This window comes from Suncus etruscus, chromosome 8 (genome assembly GCF_024139225.1).
Source record: "Suncus etruscus isolate mSunEtr1 chromosome 8, mSunEtr1.pri.cur, whole genome shotgun sequence".
NCBI classification, from domain to species: domain Eukaryota; kingdom Metazoa; phylum Chordata; class Mammalia; order Eulipotyphla; family Soricidae; genus Suncus; species Suncus etruscus.
Window position 1 is genome coordinate 46,754,880 of NC_064855.1, and position 18,562 is coordinate 46,773,441.

The 18,562-nt window shown below is 37.2% G+C and overlaps 1 protein-coding gene across 1 annotated transcript in view; it reads left to right on the forward strand.

Annotated features, from left to right (window-relative positions):
• B3GLCT (beta 3-glucosyltransferase) overlaps positions 1-18,562 on the forward strand; it is a 140,166-nt gene that overhangs the window by 20,823 nt on the left and 100,781 nt on the right. Inside the window, exons 4-5 of the mRNA XM_049778461.1 lie at positions 13,132-13,208; positions 13,656-13,767. Of these exons, the coding sequence (XP_049634418.1) occupies positions 13,132-13,208; positions 13,656-13,767 (189 nt within the window). The remainder of the gene's footprint in view (positions 1-13,131; positions 13,209-13,655; positions 13,768-18,562) is intronic.

The window sequence follows — 18,562 nt, forward strand, 5'->3', positions numbered from 1 at the left end:
CTAGAAGTACAGAAGAGCAGGAAGAGACTGCCTACCCATATTCCAAGAATGCCCTAGAGTTTTCAGTCCAAACACTGGTGTGCCTGGTTTTTGTCAGTTAGGTACTTCTGCAGTGGTGACACAGTGAAGTTGGGCCATTAGTGTGGTAACATCTGTGGGGTTTAAGAGTGGCTGCCAGGTCTTTGACAAGACTGGAACTCAGCCCACTCCCCACCCAGAGTTGAGTTTGTCTTTTAAATCCATCCCTCTGGTGAGTGTAAGAAAGACACAGTAGACTCTTGGGTTGTTTTCTGCTAGAGGAGAAAGGTGGAACAACAAAGGTGAAGAGCAGGGCGGGAAAGCAGCAAGAGCTCCCAGCAGGATGTTGGCTAGGGTAGGTCTTCTCAGACTGAGGACCAGAGCTTCTAGTGTAGGAGGTAAATCTCAGCAGAGGTGTCTGTGGCTCAGAGGCTGGCTTCTTGATTTTAGCTCAGCAGAGAGGTTTGACTGTAAGATGGCAGGATGGGAGTTATCAGTGTATAGAAGTGGACACTTACAGGGGCTGTTTCTAGGGGAACTTTCAGGAGTTTTTGGAAGCAAAGCAGTATTAGAAGGTGGGTAGTGAGAAAGTTCTTGTTATTTTTTTCTTTCTTTTTGGCATTTGGGCCACAATTTGTGGTGGTTAGGAATATTTCCTGTTGAGTTCTCATGGTTGCTTCTGAGTGCAGTGAGGACCCTGTGGTGTCAGGGATTGAATCTGGGCCACCTAACATGCAAAGCTATACAATAAGCCCTTTGAATTATCTCCTCATCATTTATTTTTACTGTGTGTGCATAACTGAGTGTGTGCACACACATATGGGTGGCTTCACTCATGTAAAGCAAGTGTTATACTCTTTTTTTTTTTTTTTTTTTTTTTTTTGGTTTTTGGGCCACACCCGGTGACGCTCAGGGGTTACTCCTGGCTATGCGCTCAGAAGTCGCTCCTGGCTTGGGGGACCATATGGGACGCCGGGGGATCGAACCGCGGTCCGTCTCCTAGGCTAGCGCAGGTAAGGCAGGCACCTTACCTCGAGCGCCACCGCCCGGCCCCAAGTGTTATACTCTTAAACCAAAAACACATCTCCTATTTCTTTTTCCAAATTTTCTTTATAAGGGCACACAGCAGAATTTGCCATCTGAACCTTTTTAAGTGTGCAGATCAGAACTGTCAAGTACATTTATGCTCAACAGACAGATTCCAATAACTTTTTATTTTTACCTACCCATTATCCTCACAGTCCTCTCTCCTCCAGCACCATTCTTCTTTCTCTCAGAATTTTACTATACCAGGTGCCACAAATGAGTGGTATCAGAGAGTGTTACCTCTGTGGGTCTTAGTTCATTTAGTATTCTTTTGGCTCTCCACGTTGTGTCAGTGGGGAGCATCTCTTCCTCTGTAAGGCTGCATATTGCTATGATTTCACCTGGGGCAGATTATGGCCCTTGTCTTTGTCTAGTCCAGTCTGTTTAATTTTTATGCCCATAGGTATTACTTTCTTGGGGTGCTCATTGGGTATTTCATGTGACTCCCCAACAGAGCTTATTGCCCTGTAAGTTATCTGTTCTGCTCTCTGGATTGGAAGGAGGCAAGCAAGATGTGCTTTGTTCTCTTGGGTAATGTCAGATATACACAAAAAGAGAAACACTGTCTTTTTTTCTCTCTATATGTACTCTTACTAATTTGGTAGTAAGGCCATACCTAGTAGTACTCAGGGGCTACTGTTGCCCTGTGGCCCATCTCCCCCAGCTCCTCACCTTTGTTGCTCCACCTTTCTCCTCTAGCAGAGTCTGACTCCCTGCTCCAGTCTCTTCTCTTCTACTGTGTACTTCTCACAGCCACCAGAAGGATAGATTTAAAAGGCAGACTGCTCTAGGCAGGGTAGTGGGCTGAGTTCCAGTCTTGTCAAAGCCCTGGCAACCACATTTACACCCCACAGATGTTACCACACTAATGGCTCAACTTCACTGCATCATCACTGCAGAAGCACCTAATTGACTAAAACACTGGGCACACCTAATGGTGTTGGGAGCACCCATGGTATGCTCACAGTACATTCACAGTGGGGTATGTAGTGTGAGGGACTGCATATGCAAAGTCTGTACCCCTGATCCCAATTATTTTTTTCTTGCTGTTTATTTTTAAAATTTTTCATTGGTTGGCCACACCCAGCAGTGCTCAGAGTTAACACCAGACTCTGTGCTCATGGATCACTCATGTAGAACATAGGGACTATGTGGGATACTGGGATTAAATTTGGGTTGGCCACATGCAAGTTAAGTGCCTAACCCACTGTACTGTCACTCTGACCCCCGATTACTTTTTTTTTTTTTTTTTGGCCACACCCAGCGGTGCTCAGGGGTTACTCCTCTGGCTGTCTGCTCAGAAATAGCTCCTGGCAGGCACGGGGGACCATATGGGACACTGGGATTTGAACCAACTACCTTTGGTCCTGGATTGGCTGCTTGCAAGGCAAACGCCACTGTGCTATCTCTCCGGGTCCCCCCTGATTACTCTTAATTAATATTGTTCTTTTATTTTTCGACTGGACAACCTGTGACTGAGATTGCCACTAGGTGGCAATATTGGTTTTATGTTTAAGACAGGTAATTAAGTGTGCCATTAACTATTAACCCCTCTTCTTGAGCATTTACTTACTGTAATAAATGGAATAAAGAAATAAAGGAAACCATTATTAAAATATAGAGGATCTGTTTTATTATTGTGGAATTCTCTGTGGAAGCCAGTGAAGCATCTCAGAGTAGTTAAGACAAAACTTTTAACACTTGGATTTAATTTTCTCATCAGCTCCAGAGAGCTATTATGGCTTAGATCATTATGAATTTGAGTTAACAAGTTTTTTGGTAGTAGAAATGGCTAAAAGGTTTTTAGCTTTTGTGACTATCCCTCTACTGGTTCATTTTTCTCTTTGTATATAAAAATTGTTTTTTTTTGGTAAATATTACTTAGTGTCTAAAACTTGATTTTGTGGCATGACTAGATATTTTAGACTCACCATTGTCAATTGCTGATGACACGTGGGCTGATGATAGGACATCTGATCTTGAACCTATGTAAAAATAGAGACATAGGGACAGTAGTGAGGATGGGATTAAAAAGATTGTACAGCAGTGAAGGTGCTTGCCTTGCATATGTCCAACTCAGGTTCAAGCCCTGGTACCTGATATGGTCCCCTGAACCCACAGGAGTGATCCCTGAACTTACAATGAAGCATGGATGTGTCTAGTGAGGCCTTGACTCATTTGTTTTAAAAGACCTTCATTCCTTTAAAATAAGGCAGGGGATTAGAACAAAGCCTACCATGAGTATGAGGAAACTTTTACACAGAAAACCATTATTAACAGTATTTTAATCAATAACATTACTTCAATCAATAAATAAAGTTAAAAAAAAAGAAAGAAATTCCCTTGTTCTTAGGAAGGAATCAGCAGGTCAGGTATTAGCCTTGGAAGCTGAGGAATAGTGATTCTGGCAGCCCTGTGTTGTGTACATGCTCTCTCCATTGAAGGTCCTGCCCACAGTGTCACATGTAAGTGCTTCACCTCCTGTGGAACAGGGTGTCCAGAACTGAGGTCCTGGGTCACAAAGACCTCAGTTGTGAAGTCCTCAACTCACCAGTTCTGCTTTGTTTTGTTTTGCTTTGCTTTGTTTTATTTTATTTGTTGGTGGTGCTTGTAGCCTACTTTTGGCTTTGCACTCAGGGTTCACTCCTGGTGGGGATCAAAGAACCATTTTAGGCTCCAGATATTAAACCCAGATTAGCTGATTGCAAGCTGATTGTGCCTTACCCATTATGCTGTCCCTCCTGCCCAGCTCATTATTTAGATCCTCTCTAGATTTGTCCACCATCAGCATTCACAAAAATTGTTTTAGTGAGGGAAGAATCGACAGTAAGTTTTATCATTTGAACATTTATCTGATAGCCCAAAATATCTATTCCTCCCACACTGCCAGATGTCTAGAACTGCTGCTTATTTATTCATTACTCCTGTCGGGTTGCACTTGCTTACAAAATCTGCCAAAAATTAAGGTGCAAAAATTTAATGGTTTTTGTGATTTTGCATCTGCTTCTAGTTGTTCTCTTTGCTTCTGCAAGTCATTGCCTGAGCCTGTTTTGCCTCAAGGTGCTAAAATGTGTTCTTATTAAAAACAGAAACATTTTTCTTCTTTCTAATATGAACACAAAAGCAAGAACCTGAGCTAACTTTCTTATCTGGAACTTATTACTGTCCTTGGAGTGGTTATTAGAGTGGCAAAACTATTTCCCAAAATTATTGGGTCATTGTAAATTGTCATTTCAAAAACCAATTCTGAAGTTTTATAATACAGTTTATAATGACTTTAAAGAATATGATACCTGTTTCTTCTAATCAGTGTGCCAACAGGCTTTGCCATTCTTTTTTTTTTTTTCTTTATTGATTGATTGGTCCCCGGGCCACACCCCGTGGCACTCAGGGGTCACTCCTGGCTCTGCACTCAGAAATTGCCCCTGACAGGCTGGGAGACCATATTGGATGCAGGGAACAGGCATTTGGGAGAAACAGGTTTCTCCCAAATCGGCCTCATGCAAGGCAAACACCCCACCACTGTGCATCCCTCTGGCCCCAGACTTTGCCATTCTTGATTGTGGTGTAACAAAGTGTTAAAAAGAATTTCAGAATTATATCCTGGTTCTTTGAATGGCTAGGTAGATGATAACTAATTCATAATATAAATGAATATTTTATATTGCATCATGTAGCAGAAATTAGAATTTCAAAATAAGTGGGATTTTTGAAGATGCTCAGGGGAGGGACCATGTATTACCAGGGACCAAACTTGGGGCTACCACACATCTAACCTTTGAGTTGTCTCCCTAACTCTATATTTTATTTCAGATGTCTGTGAAATATAAACTGTGTGCCGAGTACAATTTGACTTTTGTGAAGCTAGATATAGCACAACTGATAGGGTGCTTGTCTTGTATATTGCTGACCAGGCTTGATTTTTCAGCATCCCCTAGGTTCACCACCTAGGAAGCTGGCTGAGGAAGAGCGTCTCTGGCAGCAATGTGTTGCCCACTAAATCTCTGAGCTAGGAGTAAACCCTGAGCATTAATGAAAGTGGCTAAACACATGTATCACACTATTTGACTTTTTGGTTTGCTTGAGGCAAATGCCCTGGTGATGCAAGGGGAACCATATGGGAAGCTGGATATTAACCTGGGTTGGCTGTGTGCAAGTGAATGCCCTATCCACTGTGGTATCACTATGCCCCCTTCTCTTTCTGTTTTTGTACTTGAAAAAGTCCTTCTTGAGTTGATGTTTGTGTGAAAATCTGGAACAGGAGCCAGCCATCTATGGTAAAGACTGTTGGAGAGTCTGTGTGGTAAGACTGTTTTTGGAAGGTCTTTCCCCCTTCCTTTGGTGGTTTGGGGTTCAATTTGTTTTCAAGGAGATCCTAGACTTAGTAGTTATACAGACTATAGCCTATGTGCATTAAGTGCCTTAATACATGTCTAGAATAATGGGTATCATTATTGTTCTCCAGAGATAGTTCAAAATGAGATTATTGGGGCCATGGATATAATTTAAGAGGTTAGAACATGTGGATGGCCCATGTTCCATCCTTGGTTCAGTACATGCTGGGAATATCCCTTGAGAATGCCAGGTGAGGCCCCCAAACAAACAGTAGTAGCCCTCAGCTCAAATAAAAAACAAATCTAGGAGTTGGAGCAGGAAGAATTGCCTTGCATGTAACTTCCCTGAGTTTGATTCTTGGTATCCCATATAGTCCCCTGAGCAATACCAGGAGAAATTCCTGAGTACAGAACCAGAAGTAAACTGAGCATTACCAGGTGTGGCTCAAAACAAAAACAACAGCAACAACAAAAACCCCAAACTCAAAAAACCAAACCTAACTCAAAGATTAAATTGGAAATAATAAAAAAGCTAAGATATGGTGGTGGAGGGCACTGTAACTTGGCTGTTGTCAGTGTTGGCAATTACACACAGTATAAAACTATATCTGTGTGATTCCATCATGTTGAATTTGTGTTTTGGAGGTGTGTGTGTGTATGTGTGTGTGTGTATGTGTGTGTGTGTATGTGTGTGTGTGTGTGTGTGTGTGTGTGTGTGTGTGTGTGTGTGTGTGTGTGGGTCATACGCAGCAATGCTCAGGGATCACTTTTGACTTAGTACTCAAGTTTGGGTATGCAAGGATTCAAACCCAGGTCAGAAACATTCCAGGCAAATGCCTTACCCACTGTTTGATCTCTTCAACTCCCAAAAATTCTGCCATAATTATAAACCATGATAATGAAAAAGTGTTATTGTGATGTTTTGATTGTTTAAAGTAGCTTCTAGAAGTCCTAGTTTTGAAAAGTCTGAGGTTTAACCTAAGCACAGAGCAGGGGTTGTGCTTGATTAAGTTGTCCCTTTGGAGAGGAGTCAGCCATCCAGTGATTGCTGGGAGGGACAGGGATGACAGAATCTGGAGTAGAGGTAGGGCCTTAGATATGGACTAAGCCATGAAAACATGATGGCTTCATATTTGAGGCAACATGCAAAACTGGAAAAAAAGGAATTCAGGAGAGGGATATGTTTATAAGGGTTTTTTGGAGAGGTTATATTTTAGTTTTTGGTTGGGGGAGGAATGGTGTATTATATGAAAATATTTCTGGTAGATACAACGGGCTACATTTTTTGCTTTAGACAAAATGAGGTCAGAAGAACTGTGTAAATCCTAACCTAACCCCCTAACCAATAATGAACTTTGAAGAGAACAGACAATTTGAAGCTTATTGCTTTCTTTTGTGGTATGAACTTTAAGTACTGGAAAAATTTCAGACTTCTAGAGAATAGATTCTTTTTTGCATGCTCACAAAAATTTTTGAATAATTACTCTTTTCTTGAGAGGAGTAGTAAGTCTGGGGCTAGAGTACAGTAAGTGTGGTGCTTGTCTTGCATACGTCCAATTCAGATTCACACCCTTGAACCATATAGTCCCCTGAGCTAAACGGAGTAAGCCCTGAGCACACACTGGAGTAAGCCCAAAGCACAACCAGATGTTGCTCAAAATCCAGAAAAAGGAAAAGAGTAGTAAGACCTTGTGTTAAAAAAAATAAAAATAAATACATTTTAATTCTATTAAATAAGGCAGGAACCAAAGTAAAGTTTACAAATTAGTATGAAGAAGCTTCAGGAGACCTGAGTTAGCCCTTTCTAGAAAATTCCTTAATGGGCCAGGAGCAACGTGAGATGCATTGTTAAAAGGCCAGCCTTGAGGGCCTGTTGCTTTCTTTTATTCGATTTTGCTCTTTAGGGGAGAGTAATTAATTCCTAAAGACCATTTCTAGGGGTTAGAAATGGATAGGTCCTAAGTAATTACATTATTTACTGAATTAGAGGCATTATATGTTGCTGTTGAATAATAAGGAATCTGTTAATCCACTCATTTAATAAATCTATATTCAATATTTAGTATATTATGCAAGGGCCTGAGAAAGCTGTCTCAGGACTAAATGGTACATTAAGTCCACTTCTTCGGGATTTTGCTCAGTAAGAATGAGTTCCTCACACCCTGTTGTCTTGAACATTCATTCATCGATTTATGGCTCTCCAGCATTTAAACCCCTTCTCTGTTCTTGGTAATTCTAACCCCTCTGACTCTAGTGGTAGCTGGGGTTGGCCCATGGATATTATCAGAGGTCAGATGTGGGGGTTTCACTAAGCTCAGGAGGCAACAGGCTATGAGGAACAGTGGGCAATTAAGGTTCTGAATATGGAGCCAAGGACTCAAAGAAGGTGATTATATTAGAACTCAGTCTTTGGTGGAGCCATTGTGGTCAGTGACCAGTGATTAGAGTGTTTAGCATGGGCAAATGTGAGTAGTACCATTGGAGTTATGATGCCTAGAACAAGGCCTTCTTGCTGATGAGTCACTGTAGGTAGCCCGTGCCCTCCACAAGTTTATTCTAATGGGGGAAACTCTACTATGTGATTGTCACTGCTTGAAATAAGAGCAGCACTGCCCCATTAGAACTCAGACCAGAGGTCGCCAGTTTGGCCTAGAAAGGTCAGAGAGGGCTTGTTATGTTGTTTGAAAGAATAAGTGTGCCATAATTAAGAATGGCTATTAAAATTATAGAATTGCAGTGCATCTGTGCTGCCATGGAAATATTTCCATGACAATTTCATGTCATTCGGTAAACAGGGTCCTGTTTATTTTGTCTCCTTACCTGGCACTCCTTTTCTAAATCCACTTATCCTGATTGCTCATTTCCTTTGTTAGAATGCGATGTTGGAGATACAAAGTGTTGTAGGCATTCTTCTTTCTCCCTTCACAGGGATTTGTTGTGTTCCTAGTACCTGTAAACAGTAGTTGTTCAACAAACGTTGTATAGTCAGTATATCTATATGAAGAACCACCATGAGCTCATCATGTGTCAGGTGCTTAGATTTCTCAGGACTGTTGTCACTGCCTTATTAGAGGTGAATTAAAAGAACCACAGGGAAACTAAGGAGGAAAGCAAGGATTTTGATATAGATATAGATATGAATCAAAAAAGTATATCTAGTAATGCATTTCAAAGTAAACAGCTTAATTATATTTTATACATGGTGAGGTAAAAATTTTTTTCTCTTGGTGGAAAAGGACAGTTAATGATTAGGCCAGGTATCTGGGAAAAAATCTTATTCTTTAAATGATGACTCCTATTTCTAAAAGGCATGTTATTATTACTTCACATATAATCAACTGGACATAAATACATCCTAGATTTTTAGTCTGGTGAATGTATCTGATATATGTTCCAAATATCATATACTTTATTAATTTCCTCATATATCTCCTTTTTATGGAAGAAATTCTAATAATAAACAGATGTTAATTTTCATCATAATTTATTTGTTGATATAAAAGCTTCATGCAGTGCTTAAAAACTATATAATAGTTAAAGTTGGAAAATACAGTCTTTAATCAGAATTTAGTTTTTCAGAATCTTTACCTAATTCTGAACAAATGTTCTGGATTTTGCTTTTTCCTTTTAGTAGTTGGTCTGAGTAATGATAGTGAATTAGACCATAAGCTCATGTGCTGCTATATTTATATTTTAAATTAAAGTATGGACAAGGTGAAAATATTGATATTCAGTCTCTTGAAAAGGGGAAAGCCAACAACATGTTACTAAATGAGTTGTATATTTTTTCTTGAGAAGCAGAACCACTAAAATGGCTTGATACAACATTTCTCTACTAGTTGAATTTATAGTATTTTAAATATTCATCCACATAAATGATTTTGTATGCTTAATATTTTTTGTCATTAAATTTTAATCATTCTTACCTCTGTATTAAAAGTAACAAACTTTCCATTCTCAAAACATTTTTAGATTGCTTTGAGTCAAATATAGAGTCAAACCTGATTCCCAAGTGAAAATGATACTATATATGAGAGTCTAGTACTGAGATAGAGTGTTGGTTTTGAATTTGTTCTCAGTAATTATTATTTACCTTAAATGTGGACATATTATTTGATAAAAGTTAAATTCAAAGCAAGTATTGATTGGAAGTATGAGAAGGCTTTCTGACTCAAAGTACTTATAAGTATAACAATAAATGCTTTGATGAATATGATTTTGGTTCAATGAGACAAATAGAGTTGACATTAAAATTTATAGTTATCACCATTTTAACTTTTGATTCTTTTTATTTATCCACATTAGCTTATTAGAATTTTGTTTTGCGGCTGGTCCGATAGCAGTGGTTTATCAGAACTTACTAACTTTAGTATCACAAAAGTTGGTATATAACTCCCCTACTTGCTCAAATTGACTGGCTTAGAAAAAAAAAGAGCTTTGTTTTGCTTAGTTTTGTTTGTGGGCACACCCTACAGTGCTCAGTTTTTATTTCTAATTAAGATTTGCTAGTGCAAGGCAAGCATTAACCCTTGTACTATTTTTCTGTCCCTCTCTTTCAATTATCTGAATTTTTAGCTCCTTCATGCTTCTTTCTGTTATTGCACTTTCTCATTACTCAGTTTTGTCTTACCTTTCTTACCTTTATGCTTGAAGAAGAAGCATTTTTCAAATACAATTATCATTTACCTTGACAGCAAGCTCAAGTATCTTTACTATAAGAAAAATTTACTCCAGATGGTTCTTGTAGTAAATTTTATAGCTCTTCATTTTTTTGAATTCTTCAGCTCCTTAATTATTTATATATTTGCTTATTATTAAATATTCTTTGCATATAAAATGCTGTAAACTGATGCTATAGCACCTCTTAAGGATGTATAAATCTTGCAGTAGTGTTAGAGTAGATAGAAAGAACAGTAATTAATGTCATTCTAAGTGGTAAAAATGGAACTAAGGTCACTTGGAAAAATCTTGTAAATTTTTAGTTTTCTCTAGAGCACTAATACATGTCATGCATGTTGGAGGATGAGTGCATTTACACATAGAATACACACATATATTTATATTTATACATTTATATTTTAGAGTATATGCTTTTAATATAATGCTTAATTATAAAACATATGATTATTTACACATACATAGTAGGAATAAAAGCTGCTGTACCCTCTTGAGACTAGGTAACAAAGCTTTAAGATAGGAGAACTCTCAAAGAACTGGAGGTAATACCTGTCCTCAAGAAACAAATAGCCAAAAAACGTTCAAACTTTTGTTTACAATTAAATGACCTTGGGCCAAGGATGTACTACTGTACTATTTATTGGTCTTATTTTCTTCTGTATTCAAATATCCTTGGAGACGGTTATCAGCACATTAGTTTTTGAAATGTTTCTATTTGAAATTTGGGGATAGTAAAAACATGCTTGCCATTTTTGTGCTCACCAACTGAAGCAATTATGAAACCCAAGCATATGATTCAATAAACCACAACTAATGGAGATAGGTTGGTTATGATCTTCCAGGAATCCACAAAGTTTATTTCAGTCTTTAATTTAATTCCTATCTTAGTCTGAGTGAAGCTTTGCCTGCTACACATTGGCTGTTGTAACAGAAGTTATTTGTGAATTTGTCTTTGTGTCACTGCTAGGACACTACCTCACATTGCTTTCATGAGGTTCAATTTCTAAATGTTGATATCACTTATTTATTTTCTATAAACAGCAAAGCTTTTACTAGGAAATGTTTTACCTGTTAGGAAACAGACTTTTTGATTTGCATTGATTTTCCCTGAAAAAAAAATTTTTTTTAAAGTAAGCCGTGCTTTAACTTCATTATAGGATTTTAAGAACATATATGAAACAACTATTTTGGGGGAGAACTGAGAATGTCTTCTGGAGATTCTCAGCCAGCCATACTGGCAGTTCAGTGCTAGAACCTAAGCAAGCAGTGCTGCATGGGCCTGAGGTATAGATTTGCCTGGGCCATCTCAGTGGTGCTTGCGGCCTCTAGGATCACATCTAATGAAGTTTGGAGGTCTTCAGGACTGTACCAGCAAATACTTGTATCATAGTTCACTTGGGGGACTGTGTGGTGCTGGGACCTATCTAATCAGGTTTGACCATGTGCAAAACAAACCTCACATTTCTATACTAGCTCTTTGGCTCCAGTATGGAATATTTTTGTCATCTTTACAAATGTAATTTCACTTTTCTAATTTCTTTCTAGTCTCTGTTTATATAGGAATTTGTCTCACATCGTTGGAAGCATTAGTGCTTTTCCATTTAACATTTAAGCAGCTCCATTGTCACAAAATCTTTATTACTATAATTTCAGTTGCAATATAGTAGTTCATTTTCTAGATTTAAAATAAAACATTTTTTTTAGTATTTGCTGTTGTTTCTCTGGTTCATATTAGCATGCTTCCACAATTCAGTTTTATGCAAATATGTTATTTATTCTCTTCACACATTATTTTTCTTATATAATCCTCATGAATATAAATTTTTACATATAAATTTTTCAAGAGAACAAAAATTGGTGTTTAATTCAGAAACAACAGTTGGAAAGCCATGCACTATATAGGGTAAATGCTATCCAACCTTTAGTTTTGCTTTTTCTAACGTGCCATGGTGTTAAGTCTGTTATAACTTTGATTACTGAGCTTTTTTTGCATTTAGTAATTGTACATGGAAGTTAAAATAAATGCTAAATAGAGAAATGAAACCTATTTGATATCCAATTTCAAAGATTTTTAAAACATAAACATTTTTTCCTAAAAGAGAAACCCCTGATTTTTAAGACCTAACTGGAATCTACAGTAATGCAGTAATATTTCATATACGTAAGCATTTACTTTTAGAGTTTTATTAACAGTATTTAAGAGGATATAGTATAAAACACACAGAATACACTAAAATTTGTTGAAGGGTGGGGTTTTCAAGTATATTTGATACCTGACTTTTAACTTTTAACAACTTAAAATGTATTAAATAGAACTTTACTTTAAAGCTTAACATTCATAGCCTGAAAAATATTAGTCTTTATCTTTAACCATGTATGTGTGGTCATATTGGTTTACACTTAAACCATTTATATTGGTTACATTGTTTTACAACATATTCATACACCATTATATAGTGCTTTTTCTTACATTCACACATTTTACTTTCACTCATAATTTTTTAGTTCCTATGTTTAATTCCTGCTATGTTTATACATTTTGAAATTTCGTCCTTCTGTGGTTATTATTGTTGCTTGAATAATTCAGGATCACCTGTTTGGTCATTAGGCAAGACTTCCTGCTGTAGTGTTTTGTGTTTGTAGCACCCTTTATAAAATCTTTCTCTTTTACATGAAGCAAATGGGATATTTTTATTGCTTAGCCAAACTATTTTATTTTCTGTACACTCTCTGTGTTGTGTAAAAACTTTCTATGCCTCTGAATTATCCCTGATTACTTCTAGAATTTAAGTTTTGATTTTCTTAGTAGTTTTGCACATCTCAGGTTGGCTAGGGGAGGCACTAGTCAGTGTTTGGGTGAAAAGAAGGAGTGGGGATTAAGTTGAAACCCTTCATTTCTATGATTGCTGAAAAAAAGAAGGAAGAAAGGTGTGAGAATAAAGGCTTCTTAAACTCTAATGGGAATGATAACATTGTATTTTTACTTATTTCTCTTCCTTAATAATTGTTTCTTCAGGAACTCCCTAGAGTCCTTCTCCTTCATCAGCTGGCAAAGCAGGAAGGTGCATGGACGATACTTCCCTTGTTACCACAGTATGTTAAACTCAAAACATGTAAATTATTGACAGTTGTTTCCCTGAATACTCATGTTCTTTATTTTTCTCATTAAGAAGGTGTGTTCTTATACACAGACTTTAAGTGAAATGCATCTGAACTCTGTTTTTTATGATGACTAATTTAATAAAGTTTCTTGGTGATTATTCACTTCGTTCTTAAAAGATAAAATAGCTTTATTTTTATATATAGAAATTATATTTTCTCAATTTAGTTATAGAAAAAATTGAGGAGCTCTAAATATTTTTAAATCATTTGTAATACACTTATCAAGAAAAAAACTATACATTGAAAAAAATTACAGGACCCAGCTAGACTTCTTGTTATTTTTGTATGTCTTTCAACTATTTCTGGCTTTTAATTTTTAAACCTTACTCTATACTATGTTATAGAAGTGATTATTATTGTTTATTTCTTTTTTGTCAGTTTTTCTGTGACATATAGCAGAAATTCGTCATGGATTTTCTTCTGTGAAGAAGATACAAGAATAAAAATTCCACAACTCTTAGAAATACTCAGAAGATATGACCCATCAAAGGTATAAATCTTCAGTACTAGTAGTATTTGTTTTGGGGAAGTGCTGAAAGGGAAATTAAAATTTTATTATAAAGTATTATTATGAGTTTAATAATGCAACTTAAAATGGAAATGAGTGAAATAATAACTGAATGTCTAGAACCAATATTTAGTAATTCTTTGAAGTATGTAGCTCATAGGGATGGAATTTATAATGAGCCATTTTAAAAGAAAGTCTGAGTATGTGTTAGAATTTTCAGAATTGTAATATTTCAGATTTAAGAAATAAGTTTAAATTTATGTTAATTGTTTTCTTTACCAATATGGCCAGGTAGTATTTTGCTTATTTAATTGTTATTTTTAGAGGTTATTTTTATTGGGGGAGCTGACATACCTGCCAGAACTTGGGGCTACTTCCAGCTCAGTGCTTATGGATGGCTTCTTGCAGTGTTCCAGGAGACCAGGAAGTACTTGTGTGTATACATATGAATTTATACCATACACATATGAGTGCCAGCTGGATATCAAGCTCTGCATAATAGGACAAACAGGCATAGGATGCTGACCTCAATGATGACACAATGCTAGAGAGGAGAGGCATGAGACATTTTGTAATAAGGGACTCAAAGGATAAAGGAGGCTGCCTATTGCAGGGCATTAAACCTAATCTGGGACAATCCTGGCAGGAAGTGGCATTACATATTTGTTCTTTGGGATGCATAGAAATCAATAGGAAAGAGTGTCCAGCCAGAGGGAACAATTTTTGAGAAGCTCTGGAAAGGTGAGGCTCACTGCTGCTTTCATATTTTCCTTTTTTTTTGTTTGTTTTTGAGCCATTCCTGGTGGTACTCAGGGGTTATTCCTGGCTCAGAAATTACCCATGGCAAGTTTGAGGGGATCATTTGAGATGCCGGGGATTGAACCCTGGTTGGCCTGTGTGCGAGGCAAATACTCTAATTGCTGTGCTATTGCTCCCACCCCTATATTTTCATATTTTATTTTACATATATAAGGTCCCAATTGGATCCTATTTAAGTTCTGAATTTCTAGAACCAAGCAGAAAATGTTTAAGAATTAGTAGCTGAGCAATAAATATTCATGAATGATTGAATGGTCAGCCCTTTAATTCCAGCTTTCCTGGTGCATAGTATGGTATTGTTGTAGGTTTATATGGTCCATATTGTAGAAAGTAAGGTTTTTCATTCCTCACTACCCTGATCCCTAGAGGAAAATTTTTTTTTACTTGCCCTAAATTGTTTTATAAAGAGTTATTGATAATTGGTTTATTGTACTGTATAAAATTTGAGATTTTAACTTTTTTATTTTAAAACATTTTAATAGCACCCATATGCAGAGAGATTAAATATATAATTACAAAAGCGAAATTACAGACTACTGTATTTGAAACAATCACTTTTTTTAAGGGCATTCCCACCACCAGTGTTGTCTTCCTTCCACCCCTATTCTCAGCATGCATCCCATATCCTCTCCTTTGCCCTCCAGGCTGCTAATATAAGTGGTCCCCTCTGTGTATAGCTTGTTGTAGAATGGATATCGATTCTGTTGTCGTTGAATTTGGATTTGGTGTTTGAGTCTGATCATTTTTTTTTATTTCTACTCAATCTTCATACAACCATCCATTTTCCCCCCTCAATTTATGAGGCAGAATAAGATAATTCAAGTTATGTGGTTCTGTTTGAAGGAAAAAAGAAAGAAAAAAAAAACCAACCAACAAAAAAAACGGGAGGCGTTCATCTAGACTCTTTTAAATATCAATTTAAAAGAAGAAAGGGAAACAAGAAGGAAAACATAGCAGAAAGACAAAAAATACAAAAAACAGAAACAAAGAAAAAACAAAACAACAAAAAAACAAAAATCAAAACAAAAAACCTGAAACCAGCGACTACAAAAAAGCACCACAGCAATAAAAACAACAATAAATAACAACGAGCACACAATAAAAAGAAAAAAAAAGAAGAGAAAAAAAATGAATTGTGCTTCTTGGTTGTTTCTTTTTTTTTCCTTGCATAGGCACAGTAAATATTGGGGATATTAGAAAGGGAATTCCCTTGGCCTATGTATGTTTATGCCTAAATACACACATATTACAAATTCACATGGTCTCCTTTTCTTCCATCTTCCCTATTTGGTAACCACCAATATTTTTTCACAGCATCTGAGAGCTGTCCAGTTATTGTTTCTTATTTCTGATTCATTTCACCTAACATAACCACCTCACGTTTCATCCAAGTTACTGCAATAGTCAAGTTGCCTTTTAAATGAAATGAATAGAATTTCATTAAGTTTATGTGACACAGCTTCATTATCTAGTCATCTCTCATTGGACTTTGTGTTGGTTTCATGTCTAAGTTCTTGTGTATAGTGCTGTGAGAAAGCATAAGGGTGTATATATCTTTTCAAATAAATGTTTATATTCCTGGGATGATTACTCAGGAACAACAATGTTAGATCGCATGGTGTTTGTTTTGATTATTTTAGTTTTCCTGTTCGTTTTGGAGGGCTCCACCTTGTAATGTGGTATGCTTGGATAACCATGTGGTACAAGAGTTGAACCCAGGGCCTCTACATGCAAGGCAAGCATTCTTCCCATTTTTAAGGACTCTCCATAACATTTATTAGGAAGTCGGCATCAGTTGATACTCAAATAGTTTAAAAGTTTCCTTTATTCTCAGGACCCGGAGAGATAGCACAGCGGCATTTGCCTTGCAAGCAGCCGATCCAGGACCAAAGGTGGTTGGTTCGAATGGTGGTTGGTGTCCCATATGGTCTCCCATGCCTGCCAGGAGCTATTTCTGAGCAGACAGCCAGGAGTAACCCCTGAGCACCGCCGGGTGTGACCCAAAAACAAAAAACAAACAAAACAAAACAAAACAAGTTTCCTTTATTCTTATGTACAGCCATTTATATATCTGCAAAATTATACTGGTTTGAGATGATATCTCTTTTTCATTTTTCTTTTCTTTTCTTTTCTTTTATTTTTTTGTTGTTTTTTGGGGGGGGCACACATGAAAGCACTTGGGTTACTCCTGGTTCTGTGCTCAGAAATTGCTTGTGGCTCGGGGGACCATATGGGATGCTGGGGATTGAATTTACATCTGTCCTGGGTCAGCCTCATGTAAGGCAAATGCCCTACCACTGTGCTACCATTCTGGCCCTCATTTTATTTCTCTGATAACAAGTTGAACTGTCATTACTTGGAGATGATAGTATAATATTCCTAGAAAACCCTAAAGGTACCATTAAAAAACTTGTAGGAAGGAACTGGGAGATACTATAGTGTATAGGCCAATTTTCCCATATTATTTGATCTCTCAGCATCACTGGATGCAAAACTGGAGACTCTTGAGCATCTCTGGATATGGCCCTGGAGATTTGTAGCACTCCAGGGAAACTGGGGGATCTCTGGCACCAATTTCTCAGGCTCTTCTTGCATTGAACTGCCAGTTTTGCTAGCTGAAAATCACCAGTGGGGCACCAGTAGCCTTAACAGTGGGGCTTCTTGAATTTGGGAGGTTCTCCATTCTGCTCACCAAATAAATAAAAAACCATAAGTCTTTTAAAAATACAATTTACTTAATTTTCTTAAAATATCTTTATTTAAACATCTTGATTACAAATATGATTGTAGTTGGTTTCAGTCATGTAAAGAACACCCCCTTCACCAGTGCAACATTCTCACCACCAATGTCCCAAATCTCCCTCTTTTACACCCCCAACCCCACCTGTACTTGAGACAGGCTTTCCACTTTCCTCATTCATTCACATTGTTATGATAGTTCTCAGTGTAGTTATTTCTCTAACTGCACTCACCACTTTTGTGGTGAGCTTTATATTGTGAGCTGGACCTTCCAGCCCTCATCTCTTTTGTTTCTGAGAATTATTACAAAAATGTCCTTTATTTTTCTTAAAACCCATAGATGAGTAAGATTATTCTGCATCTATCTCTCTCCCTCTGACTTATTTCACTCAGCATAATAGATTTCATGTACATCCATGTATAGGAAAATTTCATGACTTCATCTCTCCTGATGGATGCATAATATTTCATTGTGTATATATACCACAGTTTCTTTAGCCATTCATCTGTTGAAGGGCATCTTGGTTGTTTCCAGAGTCTGGCTATTGTAAATAGTGCGGCAATGAATATAGGTGTAAGGAAGGGATTTTTGTATTGTATTTTTGTGTTCCTAGGGTATATATATCCCTAGGAGTGATATAGCTGGATCAAATGGGAGCTCAATTTCCAGTTTTTGGAGGAATCTCCATATTGCTTTCCATAAAGGTTGGACTATACAGCATTCCCACCAGCAGTGAATAAGAGTTCCTTTCTCTCCACATCCCTGCCAGCACTGATTGTTCTCATTTTTTGTGATGTGTGCTAATCTCTGTGGTGTGAGATGGTACCTCATAGTTGTTTTGATTTGTATCTCCCTGATGATTAGTAATGTGGAGCATTTTTTCATGTGTCTTTTGGCCATTTGTATTTCTTCTTTGAGGAATTGTCTGTTCATTTATTCCCCCATTTTTTGATGGGATTAAATGTTTTTCTTGTAAAGTACTGTCAGTGCCTTGTATATTTTGAATATTAGCCCCTTATCTGACGGGTATTGGTGATAGTTTCTCCCACTCAGTTGGTGGCTTTTGTATCCTTGGCACTATTTTCTTTGAGGTGCAGAAGCTTCTCAGCTTAATATATTCCCATCTGTTTATCTCTGCTTCCACTTGTTTGGAGAGTGCTGTTTCCTCCTTAAAGATGCCTTTAGTCTCAATGTCATGGAATTTTTGTCTGGGGGGGG